At 46.8% G+C, this 20067-nt stretch overlaps 1 protein-coding gene across 1 annotated transcript in view; it reads right to left on the bottom strand.

Moving 5' to 3' along the window:
• LOC147683721 (ceruloplasmin-like) overlaps positions 1 to 20067 on the bottom strand; it is a 427036-nt gene that overhangs the window by 355468 nt on the left and 51501 nt on the right. Inside the window, exon 2 of the mRNA XM_086944094.1 lies at positions 1529 to 1773. Within this exon, the coding sequence (XP_086800220.1) occupies positions 1529 to 1773 (245 nt within the window). The remainder of the gene's footprint in view (positions 1 to 1528; positions 1774 to 20067) is intronic.

Here is a 20067-nt window from a genome sequence, read left to right as displayed (position 1 = left end):
TAGTGACTTTGAACACTGTCCCCTCTGCTTTCAGGTCTTCAACTCTTCTGATCCACCCTTGGATCCACCGGAACTCTTCTCATCGAGCCGCCTGCAGCATCTTCAGCTCCAAGCACCATCGACCAGCGTGACGAAACCCGACACATCTTCGACCCTGTGCACCCGCTTCCTGTGGGTGAGGTAACTCAGCTCCGCCGGTGCTCCTGCACTGGTACACATCCCAAGGGCCTGTGTTTTAAGTTTCAGCTCCGTAGGTCACTCGGAAGGTTCCTAACTTTCTAACTTTGTGCTTTTTACGCACCATAGACTTTGTATTGAGAAGTGCGTGCACTTTGAACACTGCACCCGAGTCCCGTGGGCCTTTCCCGACTTAGTTAACTCCAGTCTCGAATAGCTCCAGCGATTCCCAAGGCCCTAGGCCTCTTCACTTTCCTTTAGGTATCTCTTATACCACTTATTTAGTATATGGTTTAGGTGGCCCCTAGGGCTCATCCATATTGTGCAACTTTTGTATATTTTAAACTGTCTTGTGATTTTACGCTTGTGCTTCTGTGCTCATAAAGAGTCCAGGGGATTTTAATAGTTAATAAATCAATATATATTTTCAATATATATCTGTGTGGTGTCCCTTTCATTTGGTATTCAAGGGGGTTGTGTATGGTATAACAGCTGGCTTCACATGCCTTTCAGAGTTTAGCCTAAGACTGCTTTGTCCACGTTACCACTAGGATAACTGGTCTACAAGGTTGAATTACAACCATCATCATAAGGGTTGCTTGGGATGGTACAAAGTGATCACTAGAACTAGTGAGCATTATATACCAGGCCAACTTCTCACAGATAGATAGATAGATAGATAGATAGATAGATAGATAGATAGATAGATAGATAGATAGATAGATAGATAGATAGATAGATAGATAGATAGATAGATAGATAGATAGATAGATAGATAGATAGATAGACAAGACAGACAGACAGACAGACAGATAGATAGATATATTTATAGTGGTGTTGATATGTTGATATGCAGGATTAAATTATTTTCGGCGAGAAACGTATGATGTGAATAGATGTAGGACTCTGTCATTATTGCCCAAACTTTCACTTTAGACCATGTGGCCATCAATACTTTAGTCTCCCAGTGACTCGTATACAATCATGGTTTGGCTGAACCTGTGAGATGGAGAAAACACCAAGTAAAGCAAACATGAAAAAAAACGTAAGATTTAACAAACACCACTGCTAAGAGAAGTCTAGATGCAAAACTGCTTATTAACAGACTGCTTAGTTTATCGTTTTAGGAACATTGCTGGCCTGTCAGCCATGAGAGACTAACACACCAATCTAATTCACCAACACACCAATCTGATTCTCCGTAGCAGGTAAAACTGTTGTGTAGACATAGAGAGTAGGGCCCTTTTAATCAGACCTCTGAGAACGAAACAAATTAGAAGTTCAAAGGAGGCAGGAAAAGGACGGCTTAGAACTAAAGTAAATGCTGCATGCACCATCAATGGAACATTACCTTCGTTTGTTTTGGTGTATTGAACCCCGTGTGGGTGCACCGAGTAGTTTCTTGTTGCAGAGTTTTTAAAGTGCACCACCAGGCGGTCTCCAGTTTCTGCCTTGATGATGGGCCCCAGGAAGCCCAGCCAGGCTGGCTTCTCAATTTCTTGGGTGAAGGACTTGTCGGTGTACTGGTAGTAGACTGCTTTCTTATACAAGCGGCCTATTCGGTCCGGCCGTCTCTGTAAGTACATGCTGGCAACTCTGTCAAAAACAGAAAATAGCGGATATACGTTAAAGTGCAGAAAACAAGTATGCCAATGTCAGCAGTGTGGTCATGTGTTGACTCAGGTGGGGTGAATTAAATGTGTGCAAATCACAATGCATAAAGCGTTCCTTAAAAGTTTTAAAACTGTTACTCTTCAGAATTATATCGAATTTTTGATCTGCTGTTTGCACTACCGCTTGCAATGAGGTATTCCAATAAAGAACAGTACACCCGGAAATAACAAACATAGCAAACACTTTGCACCAAAGACGCCCACAGCAGGCTGAACAGTTTTTCTATATGAATATATGTAGTTTTAAAATATGGAATTCTTTCTGACGTCTATTTAACTTTTGAGAAAATTAAAAAAATTTAATAATTCATAAAAGTATGTATGTAACAACAAGAAGTAAGCACGTTTCTCGTACAACTATGGGGCTTCATTTATGACACTTTGGCGGAGGGCAGCAAAGCAAGGCACCGAGCAGCGATGCCCTATTCTAAAGTGAAGAGGCAGGAATGCACTGTATTTGTATAATACGGTGCATTCCTGTCTTTTCTACCTGCGCCGGTGCAGTTTCAGCAGCCTAGCGCCAATATAGGCTCCCATGCGTCATGGTGCAAGGGTGCCTCGGTTTCAGGCAGGATTGTTTTTGTGTAGGAAGGGGCACCCTCCAGCACAAAAACAATCCTAAGAGACTTTTCCTCTTTCTATGTGTACATGGAAAGAGGAAAACACAAGGAGAAATTAACTTATTTCTCCTCGTTGCGCCTCACCTCGGGAAGCGTCCACTTGTGGTGCTTCCCCCGGTTTACTTTGCTCTGTAAATCTGGGGCAGCATCAAATTCTATGGGTGTTGCGTGGGAAAACCCACCGCAACACCCATGGAACGCCTTTCGGGCGCAGAGTAAGGCGATGCAGTGATTTGCTCTCTGTCACCTTATTCATGATTTACGAGGCCACTCAGTGCCACGCAGGGTGGCTTTGCATGGCTTCATAAATCTTTATGAGACCCCCTGCATCATGCTTGTACTAGTTTGTGCAGTGCAAAAGTGATGCAAGGCTCTCAAAAAATAAATCCCGGGAGTCTAAGTGCTAGCTTCCCCTTCTATGCGCTAGAGAAGTTTAATGGGAGCCTATTGGTTAATAGGAGGTGGGGGTCTCAACTTCCTCACAGTGAGGGTCATTGACCTTTTCAATGTTGTCAGTGTAACTGAATAATAGAGGAATTTATGGATTTCATTACATGCATGTTAGTATAATCCACGCACATTTGTGACCGCTATGGCCACTCCAGAGGTTCGACTGTAACGAGTGTCTTCCCTGGACCTTTATTGGCATTCTTGTTTTATTTTGCTATCACCTAATTATGAACCAAATAACGTTCACACTTCGAACTGGTGTGCATTATTCATTTTCATGTTCTGAATTTTAATTCCTCTCTGGTTTTCTCCACAGCGGCACCAGTAGAAAGATGTTGGTTTACCATATATCATGTATATTAGTTCCTCATCTGTCTTCCTTGTCCCGGTCCTTACTGATGAGGCTCCTGCCACCAACATAGACAATCTAAAGTTTCCAAGCAAAAATAAATCTGTGGGCATGAGCGAGGGCTGCAGCCCTACCTTTACCCAGATACAGACACAAATGAAGGACTTGCCCCCCCCCACACATCTTGTTATATCAAGAATAAAAGCACCCAAAAAATACACCAGGTAAGACACTAAGAGGAATTAGAACATTGGAATGTTGGGAGCTCCATTGAAAACAATGGAGTGCTCCAGGCTTATAATGGCTGGTATAAGCCTGGAGCTCCAACATTCCAATGCTTCTTTGTTCACAGCTCTGGCTGTGAACAAAGGCTTCAGGGAGCCTGAGGGGATTCTAATCCCCTCACACTCCCAAAAGGATTTGTTTTTTTTTGTTAGAACATTCTGCCCTCTAGTGGCAGAATGTTCTAATAGCCTTATATCCCTTCGTAGCTGGGCTATACCAGCTATTAGAACATTGGAATGTTGGGAGCTCCATTGAAAACAATGGAGTGCTCTGGGCTTATAATGGCTGGTATAAGCCTGGAGCTCCAACATTCCAATGTTTCTTTGTTCACAGCTCTGGCTGTGAACAAAGGTTTCAGGGAGCCTGATGGGATTTTAATCCCCTCACGCTCCCATAAGGCTTTGTTTTTTTTGTTAGAACGTTATGCCCTCTAGTGACAGAATGTTCCAATAGCCTTATATCCCTTTGTAGCTCGGCTATACCGGCTATTAAAGTCCCTTTCCCTTTTTAAAGGCCCTCGCCTTCGGCTCGGGCCTTTAAAGCTGGAGAGGGCCTTTAATAGCCGATATAGCCCTCTACGGCGGGCTATAAGGCTATAGAATGCTCTAATGGGGAGGGGCAACGCTGTGGGAAAGTTTTCTTACAATTAAACACTTTTTAATGAAAATGATGCATGTTAAAGACTCTTTCAATCTTTCACAAAGTAAAGTCTGGGGAGGGAATGCATCACCTGTCGATGTACACCTGTGGCAGAGAGCCACTATCAGTTGACAAGTCTGTGCCAGGGGAGATTAGAAAATGGCTCATCCTTAGAAGTGGTATAAAAGGATTTCATTTTACTTTCGATATGCTGGGTGTTTTCAGTATTTCTTGTATTACTTACCGGCAGCCGCGGTCCATGCAGAAAACAGCAGTGAGGCGGTGGGGCTGGGTAAGGGGGATTTCGAGGGACGATGTAGAGGGAAAATTATTCATTTAATTTCCCCTCGTGATTGTTCATCGAAATCCCTCCTTACGGGGCCCCACCGTGCCAGTGCTGTTATCTGCACGGACCACGGCTGCTTACCGGTAGTCTTCATTACCTTCCTATTCAAAAGCAGTGTGTGATCAGAATATGTGTGTATTTTTGTTGTACTGCATTCTCTTGTGGTGGTGATGTGGTGTATTTTTGATGTTGTTATGTTTTTGTGCTGCGTTTTTGTACTGTGCTATTTTGTTGTATAGATTGTTGGTGTATTGCATTATGTTTTGACTGTTTCATTGTCGTATGCCTTGTTATTAGTTTGCTGTGTTAGTTTGCTTTAAGTTCTTGTATTATGTTCTTCGGTTTACTTTAGAGATGTCAACAAATGTAAATAGGTTCATTTCAGTCAAAAGAAGCCTATTCCTTTGCAGTTCAAGTGACCAACAACCATTTACCACTGTCTATGGTGGTAAAAAAACGCTGCTCGAGCTGTCTGCTATTTAAGACACCAGTTAGCCCAAAGCAGGGTCAAATACCTGCCGGAAAGTTGTATTTTCAGTGCTCACTTTATGTTAAAAAATATGGCCCTCCATGTGGAATACTTATTGCGAGTCTCTTTTCTCATCTGGATTTGGCTATATTCTAAGTCAAGGTCACCCTATGGAACCACACATCTACCTCTCAATGAATTCATTGCCTCCCTTTTCTGTCTCACCAAGCCTTATGTACTAACTCAATGTCCTAAATGCTGAGGAGTTCTATAGCATTGCCATGAACTGAGTGGGCTCCCTGTGAGGTTTGACGTATTCTAATTGCTCCTTGGGAGTGGTGGCCTCAATCTTCACTTACACAATAAACTATCCATCCTACCTGCTTCCAAGTCACCAGACAGAAATTAGTGTTCCGTGACAAAATGGTGCCATTTAGGATATTGAAAAGAAGCTGCCTGAGCAAATTTTATTTGCAAATATATATATTTTTTTAATAATGTCCAACGATTCAATGGTACATCTGCATAACATGGAGATTTGTAGTAGGTAATTATGCTTTGATGTTATAGGCCTTAAAGCAAAATAAGTAAGTGCTGAATTAAGCTAGCCTGTGGATGCCCTGTTAAGTGAAAATAATGCATTAACATTCAAAGGCCTGTTTTCTTGTTTAAATTGTTGTTTGCACATGATGTCTTCCTTCTCTTTGTTGCAGATGTGATTTTCCAGAAGCTGTCTCTTAGCTACCGAATGGACACTTGTTTTGTATTAGACAACTAATATTCAGGTTCTCATCAGGAGGAGAGGAGGCAACAGGAAGAATGACTCATGAAAAAGAACAGTCTGGACCACAGAATAGGAACAATGCAACATTTTACAGTCTAGAGTCTAAAACGATTGTGCAAATGTGAGAAAATGGGGAGTTTGCCTATTCCCAAGAGTTATTAAAACCCGTTTGGAGGACGCAGGAGCCGAAAGAAAATAATGTTGCAACATAGAATATTGTGTGTCTATATTAGTGATTGTTCCTAGAGTAGCAGATGAATTCCTTCCTGACATTCTGACAGGACTCATCTTTGAGTTTCTAATTCTGCTCTACATGAGAGGTTGCTCAGTCTATTTTTATTGATTATCTGTTTGTTAGACCTAACATCCTTGACGTGGTTTCCCCTGACTTTTTGCCTCTACCTCCTGTATTTTGTGATGCTGTGCTGGATTTCCTTGTTGCTGGCTTAGGTGCTTAGGGCACTTTGCCACTGCTGATCAGTGTCAAAGTGCAAGTGCTCCCTGTATAAATTGTAATTATGATTGGTTCTCCCGGATTGGCAAATTTGATTTACTAGTAGGTCCCGAGTAAAGTGCACTAAGTGTGCCAGGGCTGGTAAATCAAATGCTACTAGTGGGCCTGCAGCACTGATTGTGCCACCCACATGAGTAGCCCTGAAAAGATGTCTCAGGCCTGCCACTGCAGTGCATGTGCGCAGTTTGTAAACTGCCATGTCGACTTGGCATGTGCACCCACTTGCCAGGTCCTAGCCTTCCCTTTTCTTACATGTTAGTCACCCCTAAGGTAGACCCCAGGTACCCCTGTGGGCAGGGTATAGCGTATGTGAAAGGTAGGACATGTCCTGGTGTGTGTGGCATGTCCTTATAGTGAAATACTACCAATTTTGATTTTCACTATTAAAAAGGCTATCTGTTCCCATAGGATAGAATGGAGAGTTTGCTTATGCATCTTATAAGTGTAACTACTTCTGGGAACAAGGTAGGGAAATGAAGTTTAGTATGCCTGAACTCAGAGTGATAAAATGTATCTTTTAGTAAGGGTGATTTTTACATTCTTTGTTTGAACATACCACTTTTAGAAAGTAGGATTTTTCTTGCTTAGCCATCCAGTGTACCTCTGCTAGGATGTGTATTGGCTGTCTGGTTTTGGAGTGAAAGACTGGGGATGTGCATTGGCTGCAGAGAGTCTGGATGAGTCAGGGCTGGGCTGAATAGATCGGTGCTGCATTTAGAGTATGGGGAGGAGATTTCCTTTCACCTGAATGGGCCTGGTCTGCCTTCCACAATGCTGTCTCCACCTCCTGCCAGGCAGCTGCACCAGAGAGGACAGAACTGGTTTTGACTGGGCACAGGACTTCTCTGCCACCTGAGAATGAAGTATTTGCTGTATAAATATTGGGGGCCAGACCACAGAACTTTAGATCATCCCTGGAATTCCATAGGACCCTTTGCCAAGTAGAAGAGCTGGAGAGACTGAGGAGAAATACTGCCCCTTTTCTGTGTGCTATGCTGAGTTTGCCTGCAGTCGCTGTTTCTGCCAAGGAAAGGAGAAGGACTTTGCTGTGTGCTGTGTCCCCTGCTTGAAGAAGATCTCCAAGGGCCTGCATATGCTGGCATCCTGTTCTGAAGTCTAAGGATGCAAACACTTCACCCCAGGTCCCCTGAACTCTGCTGCTATGAGTTCTGAACTACCAAGAGGTGCCTGTGCCAGTTTTTAGACCTCTGGAGGTTGTTGCTGCTGTTTGGGAGCTGAAAGAAAGAAGAAACTTGAAGAACTGCAAAAATTGAGCATTGATCTTCTTGCAGCTGTTTTTCCAATGCATCTCCATGGTGCAAGAGAAATTTCCACACATTGCTGTGCCGCTGCGAAAATCGACGCATTGCCTTTCGCCACTGCAAGAATCAATGCATTGAGGGATCACGGCTGAAGAAAACGGATGCAGCACCGCTCGACACCGCCACATCGACTACCGACGGATCCCAGAATTCCACCCATCGCAAGTGTGCAGCAAGTTTTCCAAATGCATCATCTGCGGACCGGAACTGTCACGAAGAATCGGCGCATCACTCCCCATGCAGACCGGAATCAATGCAACCCTTCCTCTGTGTGGCGTGGACAAGCAAGATGGTTGAGTAGATGTGCTTTCCTAGACCTCCCGCCAGCGCATTATCCGGAATCATCCTGAGTGTATAAAATGGTGGTACACGGCACAACAAAGACTCTGGGAGTTCCTCGCCTCCCTTGGTGCCGTCCAGTGACCCTCCGCAGCCGCCTTGGAAAGCTGTTGGAGCGGAGAGATGAGGGGCGGCCGACCGGGACAGGCAGCCTTATTGCCGGCTCTGAGTGAGGCCCGCAAGGTGTGTGGCAGCTTGCTCCGGTGAGCGTCAGCCCGCGGGATGGATGTCAGCTTGATCCCATGAGCGACAGTGCCGGTGAAGGGAGGTGGGTCATCTGAGAGCGACAGAGGTGCTTGATCCCGGCCCTCCATTGAGTCACCACACAGCACAGTGGGAACATGGCCAGCCCGACCCGACAGCCATCTCGCCATTGCAAGGTGGGGCCTGATAGCGGAGAGGAAGGCGACACGACTTGGAGCGTGATCGCTCCAGTGAAGGGATATGGGCCGAGCATCGTAGGGCCCCAACCGCATGCAGGAGAAGTCTGTTCCTGGCTGCTGGGAAGACTGAGGTGACTTGACCCCCACATTACATAGGGGAGGTGCCGGAGGGTAAGGAAGCGGTGCACCGGGGACAGGCATGGTCCCCACAATATACTGCACAGCGTGGACTCACATGAACAGGGTGTGCCCGGCGCAACCCTATAGAGGCCAGATGCAAGCGGCCCACTTTAGCAGGAACCACCCCACACAGCCAGACCAAAAGTAAGCGGTGTGCCAATGGGAGAATAGAAGCGGACAGCATTCGATGCCTGAACTGGGAGTGCCAGGGCATGAGAATTAAGGCCTCGCAGATGGTCATCATAACCAGACCCTCCGGGTTGGAGTGACTCACCACAAGCGGAGACATCACGCAGAGTAAAGATCACATGGAGGAGGGGTATATAATCTGAGCCCACCTGACAGGGTGAGGGGAAACCTGGCAGTAGCCGTGGGAACTCATAGATGAGGCCTGCATGGTGGTACACACACTAACAGGGCGGCACAAGCATCCTGGAATATACAGTAGATCTGACCGCACCTTGCATTCCAGATCTCAGTTGGGAGAACGGGGAGCACTGCACGGATAAACAAAACCGTCGACTATCTTGGCGACTGGAAGCCGGGTTGGGTGATCCACCCAAGACCCGGGGAGAGTGGAAAGGTGTTACCACTACATGGCAACTGGATCCTGGCTCCTGCCTGGTGACGTAACGGAAGTTATAGAGAGGAACAGGGGGGCCACACCGCTAAAATGGTGAAAGAGAAAGACAGCAGGGCAGCACAGGCAAATAAAATCACCAATTACATGCTCCCACTCCCACTAGATCAGGGGGCAAAGGCGGCAGCCCTTACAGTGCGTGAGGGTAGGATTGCACAAACCGATGACCGAGCGCCCTCCATAGCGGATTTGCTGACTGCTATTCGAGGGACCAGATGATCCATAAAACTCACTCGCCATTATTGTTACTCCACTTCGATGTGATCTAAGGTAGGTCTCGGATAGGGTGACAACCACTGAACACACGGTGGACCCTTTGCAAACAGAGCTTCACACCCTATGGGAGCCGGTCACTGACCTTCAAAAGCAGGTGGTGCACCTCGATGACTGCGCAGAAGATGTGCAGTGAAGGTCACGTAGGAATAACCTTTGCTTTGTTGGCTTCCCAGAAAAAGCAGAAGGACCGGCTGCTGAACTCTTTCTGGAAGACTGGCGGGTCACTGTGCTAGCCCCTAAGAAGCTCTCCAAGTTTTTTTTACAGTGGAATGGGTGCACAGGGTGCTGGTCCCACCTCTGAAGCAGGGAGCGCCGCCCAGGGCTCTCATTGCGTGATTTCTCAATTTCCGCAACCCTGCTGCCATCCTGCAACTTCCCCAAACCGAGGCCCACTGACATAGTAAGGCTACCAGATTTCCATCTTCCCGGATTACACAAAGTGAGTGCAGGAACAACGCTGATCCTTTCTGACAGTAAAAAGGCATCTGTGAGACCTAAACCTCAAGTACAGTCTACTCTTTCCCTCAAAGTTGAGGGTCGAGAGCAAAGGAAAGGCATTGTTTTTCTTTTTGGCGGCAGAGGCGAGTGACTGGCTGGATGCTAGGGGCATCCCCGGGCGCTTGCTTTGTGCCCTCCACAGTGACACCCTAGAAAACAAGATTGGGCAGGCAACCCAGAATTCAACACCAGCAAACTCCCTCACAGAACACCAACATTAACCAGAGCCCTGGTCGTATCAAGGTCTGTCCAGTTGAAATGCTACAGGCTTCGGATATTGTGCCCGACTCATGAGCCAAATCACCGGACCGACCTCTGAACAGTAATCCCAGTGAGGATACGGACAGCTAGCTGTGGTGTGTGGCGGAGGATTGACAGACACTTTGCCTGAAGCAGCAGTGACTGCTAATTTGAGACATTTAGTAAGAACAAAACAGCTGGGTGGCGGCGGGGGGAAACAGAAGACATGCACGTGGAAGTTTTATCACACAAACTGAAAAAAGTTGACAGGGTATGCCCTCCAGAGGCAGGTACCTGGTTGGGGAGCTGCAGGCCAGGCCTCGCACCTCACCGGCTAGCCAGCCACTATTGTTGGGAAGGGTGGGCGGGAGGTGCTACTTGTGGTAGTTATTTTCTCCTTTTTTATAAGGTTCTAAGTTTAGGGGCTTCCCTTTGGGGGCGTGAGGCGGCATCAACATGTCTTCACCTTGGTATGTTATTGTGGGGAGGGAAATGTATTATTGCCCAAGGGGTGGGGGTGAGTTGGTAATGTTCGGGGATGTTCTAAGAGGCCCTTCCTTCATAAGCGTCAGTCGACAGATTTTGAAAAAATTAGTACATGGTTGAGAGAAATATGCACTCTGTTGCGACCACAATGAGTAAGTTGATAACATGGAATGTCCGAGGCATTGCAGCCTTTGAAAAACGTGGGGGCATATTGGCATACTTAAAGAGATAAAAAGTAGCTATAGCCTGTCTTAAGGAAACCCATATCTGGGGAGACTTTATAGCATGTCTAAGGAAACAATGGAGAGGACAAATGTATGTCATCTCATATTCTGGGTTTGCTAGGGGGGCTCTGATATGGGTGGCACCAGGGGTTCCCTTTCAACACCTGCACCACGTGGTTTATAAGGAGGGGAGATATGTGATCCTACACGGGAGGTTAGATGGCACCGAAGTCTGCATTATTAACATATATGCCCCTAATAGTTCCTCTTTTTCCCTTTTTCTTCATGATGTGGCTTCACCGTACCTGGGGCACCATTACTGCTAGCAGGGTATGTTAACTGTGTCATTGATGGTTTTCTAGCCCATGAACCTCCGCAAGCTCACACTAAGCCTAAAATGACTAGTGCACTAAGAGATATGCTAGAGTTTATGCGACTTCGGGATGTACGACGAGAGCGTCATCTCGCCATTAGGCAGTTGACGTGTTACAAGCCCTCCACAGTAACCTCCAGTAGACTAGATTATTGGTTTCTCTCTGGAGACCTTGTATCGGGGGGTTCACGGACCTTCCCAGATATCTATTGGATCACTCCCCTGTCCTGATGGGGTTAGGGGGTATTGAGGTTAGATCAGAGATAAACCCTATGGAGGTTAAATACTGAAGCTTTAACAGACCCCCCATTCGTAGCCACAGTATCTGAGTAACTAAGCAGGTACTTTCAGGAGAACTTCGAGTTGGCTATCTGTCATGCAACAGAATGGGAGGCCATAAATGTGGCCATGAGAGGAATCTACATCAAAACATCATACGGGGTCCGGCGTCAGTTGGAGTGAGATGTGGCTGCGCACTAGGTCACCCTAAGTAGACTAGAGTCCGAGGTTGCCATGCCCCTCAAAAAATGAGGGAATGGTGCGCGGCCAAGGAGGGCCTTCTGACTGACCTTTGTCGGCTAGAAAAACATGTCACCACAGCCTACAGGCAGTGGGTGTACAGAGAAGGATATCAATGGGGGCGTGGGAACATCCCACGCTGAATCTTGAGGAGCGCCAATGGGCCTAGGCCTCTAAATTGTCAGACGTTACTTCAGTTTAAAGTTGAAAGTATCTTTATTCCAATTATATCATCATAGTAGTATATTTAGACATCATATAATTCATTGTAGATTAGTCATTGGAATCGACATTTGCATAACAATCCTTTGAAACTCCCGTAGTTAATCCCAATGCATTTCGGGACATGGAGTCCCTTCATCAGGGGATCTAATAAGGAGATAAACATCGTATTAGGGCGGACACAAGAGTGGGGCTCATCTAACACCCGTGGGATTAAAAAAACCAGAAAGTGAGTCTGTCGCGTGAAAGTTGTGGCGTCTTAGACCAAGTCCAGTTACTAGTTATATGGTCCATTCAAGGTGAGAGTGATATATACATGCTGGTGATTTTAGAACTGAAAGAAATTGAAAAACATAGGCTGCAGTAATCTAAAACCAGGTAAAACAACGTTAGGTGTGAATCTGACGGAGGTCTCAGTGGGAAGCCCCGGTGAACGTAAAGGTAAACATGCGGTGACGAACAAGGATGATAACCGGGTGCAAGAACCAACCCAAGATCGGAGTCAATATGGTGAATAAACTTAAATGCACGTAGTGCAACAGGGTCTAACGGACCTTAAAGTCCGAAGTAAAGTGCCTAATGGGACTCACCAAAGGGTCGAGCGTGTAGTCAGTAATCCGGCGTTTCCGCGTTCTGTGGAAGAGATGGCGTGTTGGCGTGTTGGGACAGTTAATAAAATAAAAAACGGACTGACGGGATTTGGGCGAGCACGCTAAACCAGAAACATAAAAAACGGACGAAGGTGAAAGTATTACGAGTAAAATGAAGGCGGATAGGACAATGAACCATAGGGGAAGGCTGGGACGCCGAACACAAACAGGGGACTGCTTGTGAAACCTAAGTCGAGTGAATTTCCAAATAAACATGATTCAATCTTGAATAAATGATATTAAATAATGTGTTACAAACGTTATGAAAATAATATGTGTGAAAAAACATTAGGGTTTGAACAAAAGAAACGGAAGATGAGGGAGTTCTGAAAATGAGTATAGAAAGTAGAGGAAAATTGAGTAAGTGAAGATGAGCTAGTTAGTATGAAAAAAGACAAAGTTTGAGCTAGATAGTATAAGAGAAGACAGTGTTTATAAGAAACAACTCAATTCTGTACGATCATTGAGACCAAAAGGTTGGCAGGAATCCAGGATTTTCATCCAAATTAGTTCTCGTTGTAGAAGTCTCTTGTGATTATCAACTCCCGGTCTCATGGGGACAACCTCCAGTGCCAGGAACCTCAGCTGACTGATGTTGTGTGAGGCAGATATGAAATGAGCGGCCAGCGGGGATTTAGTATTTTGAGTCTCTTATACTATCTAGCTCAAACTTTGTCTTTTTTCATACTAACTAGCTCATCTTCACTTACTCAATTTTCCTCTACTTTCTATACTCATTTTCAGAACTCCCTCATCTTCCGTTTCTTTTGTTCAAACCCTAATGTTTTTTCACACATATTATTTTCATAACGTTTGTAACACATTATTTAATATCATTTATTCAAGATTGAATCATGTTTATTTGGAAATTCACTCGACTTAGGTTTCACAAGCAGTCCCCTGTTTGTGTTCGGCGTCCCAGCCTTCCCCTATGGTTCATTGTCCTATCCGCCTTCATTTTACTCGTAATACTTTCACCTTAGTCCGTTTTTTATGTTTCTGGTTTAGCGTGCTCGCCCAAATCCCGTCAGTCCGTTTTTTATTTTATTAACTGTCCCAACACGCCAACACGCCATCTCTTCCACAGAACGCGGAAACGCCGGATTACTGACTACACGCTCGACCCTTTGGTGAGTCCCATTAGGCACTTTACTTCGGACTTTAAGGTCCGTTAGACCCTGTTGCACTACGTGCATTTAAGTTTATTCACCATATTGACTCCGATCTTGGGTTGGTTCTTGCACCCGGTTATCATCCTTGTTCGTCACCGCATGTTTACCTTTACGTTCACCGGGGCTTCCCACTGAGACCTCCGTCAGATTCACACCTAACGTTGTTTTACCTGGTTTTAGATTACTGCAGCCTATGTTTTTCAATTTCTTTCAGTTCTAAAATCACCAGCATGTATATATCACTCTCACCTTGAATGGACCATATAACTAGTAACTGGACTTGGTCTAAGACGCCACAACTTTCACGCGACAGACTCACTTTCTGGTTTTTTTAATCCCACGGGTGTTAGATGAGCCCCACTCTTGTGTCCGCCCTAATACGATGTTTATCTCCTTATTAGATCCCCTGATGAAGGGACTCCATGTCCCGAAATGCATTGGGATTAACTACGGGAGTTTCAAAGGATTGTTATGCAAATGTCGATTCCAATGACTAATCTACAATGAATTATATGATGTCTAAATATACTACTATGATGATATAATTGGAATAAAGATACTTTCAACTTTAAACTGAAGTAACGTCTGACAATTTAGAGGCCTAGGCCCATTGGCGCTCCTCAAGATTCAGCGTGGGATGTTCCCACGCCCCCATTGATATTGTCTCCAATTCGTTCTCTCACAGGCCGGGAGAGAAACATTCTTGAGGCGCCCAAAAAAGCGAATAAAAAGCTGATTGCGCAGTACCACTGGATAAATATATTAAACCCTTAGGTGTGCCACACCACCATTCTGTTTTGTACAGAGAAGGAGACAGAACAGGGGCATTACTGGCTCGACTAGTGAGGCAAAAAACATCAGTGATACCAATTATGCAGATCCGAGCCGACAGCGGGACGTTGGTATACACACAGCAGGCGATTACAGACGCGCTGGTGAGACATTTAAAGGCAGTATATGCAAAGCAGTCTTGCTCAGGCCTAGAGGCAATTCTTACCTACCTGAACTTAATTGAGCTACCTCGGTTTGAACCCGAGGAAACGGAGGCCCTGTGCGCCCCGATCACCAAAGTGGAATTAAACCGGGCTATAAATCTGCTAAAAGTCTGGGATCTGATGGACTCCCCTATTGACACATAGGCTCTTGGAAGTCTATAATGAGGCATTGGAAAAGGGATTTCTACCACCCTCTATGAGGGAACCACTGATGGCCATGATATTGAAAAAGGACAAGGATCCCAACTTGCCAAGTTCCTACAGGCCAATCTCGCTGCTAAATATTGATGTGAAACTACTCAGCGGGATACTGGCGGAATGTCTCCTCTCGAGGGTACCACAGCTTATCCTTTTGGATCAAGCTGGTTTCATACCGAAAAGGAGTAGCTCTCATAATTTGCATTGGTTGGCAATCGTGTGCCATGCCCCAGGTTTTTTGGAGACTGATTGCGCCATAGCACTGTTGGATATCGAACAAGCGTTCGATTCAGTAGAATGGTCCTATATATGGCAGGTACTCCGGTGACTCGGGTTAGGTGAGCATTTCTTAAAATCTGTGCGGTGGCTGTACACAGATCCCGCTGCTAGAGTCCGGGTGGGTAGGGTGGTGTCGGGATGGTTCGCTCTTGAGTGGGGCACAGAAACGCGGGGGCACAGGGCACATAGGGAAGAAACTTACCTACCACTCGCCAGCTAGCTCCTGGGGCCCTAACGCTGCGTCTCGCCGCCACCGCAATCCAACACGCGGCTAGAGACTACAGCTCTAAGGGAGCATAGCGGCCATTTCCTGCCACTTCCTGCATCCGGCCAGAGCGCGCCCGGAGGCGCTACATCAAGGGACGCTCCCTCGGTGGAGCGGGGAACAGAAACGCCGGGGCACAGGGCACAGAGGGCTGAAACTTACCTGCCACTCGCCAGCTAGCTCCTGGGGCCCTAACGCTGCGTCTCGCCGCCACCGCAATCTAACACGCGGCTAGAGACTACAGCTCCCAGGGAGCATAGCGGCCATTTCCTGCCACTTCCTACATCCGGCCAGAGCGCGCCTGGAGGCGCTACATCAAGGGACGCTCCCTCGGTGGAGCGGGGGACAAAAACGCCGGGGCACAGGGCACAGAGGGAAGAAACTTACCTGCCACTCGCCAGCTAGCTCCTGGGGCCCTAAAGCTGCGTCTCGCCGCCACCGCAATCCAACACGCGGCTAGAGACTACAGCTCCCAGGGAGCATAGCGGCCATTTCCTGCCACTTCCTGCATCCGGCCAGAGCGCGCCCGTAGGTGCTACATCAAGGGATGCTCCCTCGGTGGAGCGGGGGACAGAAACGCCGGGGCACAGTGCACAGAGGGAAGAAACTTACCTGCCACTCGCCAGCTAGCTCCTGGGGCCCTAATGCTGCGTCTCGCCGCCACCGCAATCCAACACGCGGCTAGAGACTACAGCTCCCAGGGAGCATAGCGGCCATTTCCTGCCACTTCCTGCATCCGGCCAGAGCGCGCCCGGAGGCGCTACATCAAGGGACGCTCCCTCCGCGTCGCGGGACCGCGCCGGGCTAAGCCCGGGCAAAGGGCGGGCCCTCTGTGGCCCTCAGAGGCACGAGGAGTCCGGGCCGGGCCACCCCTCTGGTCTTCTACGAAGGTGGAGGTACCGAGTTGTTTTATTGTATCTTATCATTATTGACCCCTCACTGTACTGTTTCACACCATGTCCATGTCCATCTGGGAGGAGCTGAATGCCCTGTGTGGTACGAACTACGTCCAGGACGTACCTACCCCCCCTATAGTGGGTAGAGAGGCGGATGAGGAAAATGACAATGACACTGAGAATTCCGACAAATTGTGCACTAGCCCCTCACCACCCCCCCCCCAACCTACCTATATTATTGCCGATTGAGGCTATGAACAGAATACCTGACTCAGTATCTCCACTTCACTTGACCTTACTGGCCCAGATCGAGCAACTGTTATTAACTGCCCTATCACCCCTGGTCACAAAAATCAACAATCTGGGAGACAGGTTGACCAGTATCGAAAATACAATACTAAGGATTCATACTCCAACTGAAATAACTGCGACACCCATTCACCCTATTCTCCCCAGTAACAATGAAAAATTCAAGCCAACGACACGCACGAAAGCTCAAACTCTTGAACCCCTCATGTCTATACCTAATCCAAGAAGCCGGGACATTACTTTTAACTCCGTACCTGTACCCCTTAGAGCTCCCAGAACCGCACTTGAAAGCAGGAATCGGATTAATCTACCTCCAGAAGCTGCCCCTTACGTGACTGTTCTCTCTGGGGTCCCTGCACATAGTCAGGGCAAATTTGAAACTCACCAGGACCTGTCAAACAAAGCCATTTCCTGGCTAAAACAACACAGACCACTGCCATCTACCTGAGATGGCGGCATTTTGAGTGTCAGGAGGGTGGGGTGGCTAGGTACGTCGCCCAAAGACATCCCGGGCGACCTTATTTTAATTAAATTCAAGAGCATGAACATTGTCCCCTATTTACGATCTTCCCAACCCAAAGAGGGAGATGGCCCCATTTGCATCTGGGACTTGTACGATTTCTATCCCTGCCCCCGACCCGATCCGTCCCTAAGGCAAATGACATGGAACCACAATTCTTGGTGAAAGGGGATGCCATGTATCTTGTGCTACTAATCCTCTACCCTTTAACCTTTTCTTGATTTTGCATGTACCTTTTTCTTTCAGCTGAATTGCCAGATTGATTTTAGTTTGCTTTTAATAGTTGGTTCCTTTTTACTTTGCAAATGATATGCTGAGTCATTTATACATGTTTGTATTTTTTCTTGCTGCTTTTATGGTTTTAAACAAAAAACCGAATAAAGCTTATTTGATTAGATTTGAGTGGGGCACTCGTTAGCGCTGCCCACTCTCTCCCTTACTATTTGCAATTGCCATGGAGCCCCTGGCGGCCCAAATGAGGACTGCCCTGGAACCCTGGGGAGTTAAGTTGGGGAGACTAATCATATAGTCTCACTCTACTCTGACAATACATTGGTTTATCCAACGCGCCTAGAGAGCTCTATACCTATGCTTATGATGGAGTTACAGAACTTCAGGGAGGTCTCAGGACTTCGCATTAGCCACGGGAAATCGAGGGTAGTCCCTATCGGCAGATTGGCAGCGGTCCCGGAAGGGGAGCATCCGCATATTGAATTGCCATGGGCGGAGGAGGAGACACGATACTTGGGCATCTGCTTGGCAAACATAGCCACTGCCTATCTTGACGTTAACATTGGCCGGGTGGTGGAAGGATTGCAGGGTTCGATTAGCCTTTGTTCTGAGTTGCCGCTGCCACTCATGGGGCGCATTGCGGTTATTTAAATGATTGTTCTGCCTCACTGTCTATATGTGCTGCAGCACTCATTCTACATAATCCTGCGATCATACTTCCACACGCTGGAAAGTCTGCTGATAGACCTCTTGTGTGGGAAGAAGTGTAGAAGGGTGAGGTTGACAAGATTGCAGAGGACATGGGAAAAGGGTGGGCTGGAGGTGCCCCGCTTGGAGTTCTATTACATGGCCTCCCAGCTGCAGCATGCAGTCCACGGGCTGGACAGCGAGGAAAACTGGGAGAAACATCTGTTGGCTGGAATTTACGATGACCACACGCTGACAGAGTTGTTGATGTTGGGGGGCAGAGTCCCCACAGAATGTCCGTATGTCATACGTGTAGCAGTAGTATGGGAGAATGTGGTGAGACAAGAGGTGCAACATGCCCAGTTTGCTCCTGAGATGCCACTGTGGGAATTACGCCCATTCGCCAGTTTCGCAGACTCCATGTCAGTTCGCTGTTGGAGAGATGGCGGCTGCCAGACTCTGGGGGACCTTTATGTAGACGGAAGGTTCGTGACCCGGGAAGAAGCAGAGGAAACCTTCAACCCCGGACCTGGCCAATTCCTGCAATATGGGAACATTTCTAGTGTTGTACGTGAACTTTGGCTGGGGTTCCCAGAGGAACCCTTCATTACTAACACTCTAGAAATCATGCTGTACATGGCGGGAGAAGGTGACTAGTCTCCCATCTCTATAGAGCACTCAGAGATGATTTACCAGGCGAGACTCTTAGAATCCAGCAAAGGTGGGACAGGTTCCAAGATGAACCCCTAAAAGAGGGTGACTGGAGAAAGGTACATGAGGGGGTGCAGAGGATTAGCGCAAATGCACGATTCAAGCTCCTCCAATATAACTTAGTACATCAAGTATACCTCACCCCATGCCCACTACATATAATTTACCTGTCCCGCAGGGATGAATGTCCTAGATTTTGGAAATTGGACAGCACCCTTCAAAAATTATGCACCATTGCAAAACAGTTGTTAGAATCGAACATACAGATAAACAAAGTATTAGTTTTCCCAAATGTTCACAAAAGACACACAAAGTTCAGTTTCTTGGGTGGTAGGTTGCCTATCTTCCTTAAGGGCCGTGTGGGGATCACGTGTCTGGACCTAGCACCTTCTATTCCTATATAGCGTATGGTATTTCAACAGTAGTGCAGATTTTTCCTTAAATTCCCAGTTCTCTTGCCACATTTATGAATGTCCTAGATGTAAGCAACAAGGAGCGGATTTCCTTCATATGGTATGGTCATGTTCGTTGCTGCTTCCATTTTGGGAGAGAGTGCTAGCATGTTTACGGGAGGTCACGGGCTGGAGCATTCCCAGGGATGTCAGACAGTCATTGTTGAGAGTATTGCCCGTGCCAAAGAGCAAGAAACTTATCAGACGATTCAACAATCTGGGACAGATCCTGGTTAGGATTCGGGTAGTTATAGCATGGATACATCCCCGGGCCCCGTAGAATAGGGATTGGATAAGGGATGTGTGCGAATGGGCGACTGCGAAATCAGTAAGAATTAAATCTGTTTGGAAGGATGTTAAAGTTGAGGAGAACCTACTGTCATGGCCCTCTACGCTGGCAGATATACAGGGGAACCAATGTATCTCGGGCAACCCCGGATGGGGAAGCCTCCCATAGCAAAAAATAAATGTGGAAAGCTGCCTAGGACATGAGTGGGTTTTAACACATAGATATATCGATGAAATGCATAGGAGATCATGTACTCTGATGCAGACTGACCAAGAACGGGAAGATGGGGAGGGAAGGTAACTACAAAAATATGTTGTACATGTTATAACTGAAATAAAGCATGTGGGAACCAAAGTTGTATGTAAATGGTAATTGTTGTAAACAACACTCACAGATACAGATGTA

Source organism: Lissotriton vulgaris, chromosome 11 (genome assembly GCF_964263255.1).
Source record: "Lissotriton vulgaris chromosome 11, aLisVul1.2, whole genome shotgun sequence".
In the NCBI taxonomy this organism is placed as follows: Eukaryota; Metazoa; Chordata; class Amphibia; order Caudata; family Salamandridae; genus Lissotriton; species Lissotriton vulgaris.
This window is presented reverse-complemented; position numbering and strand designations above follow the sequence as displayed.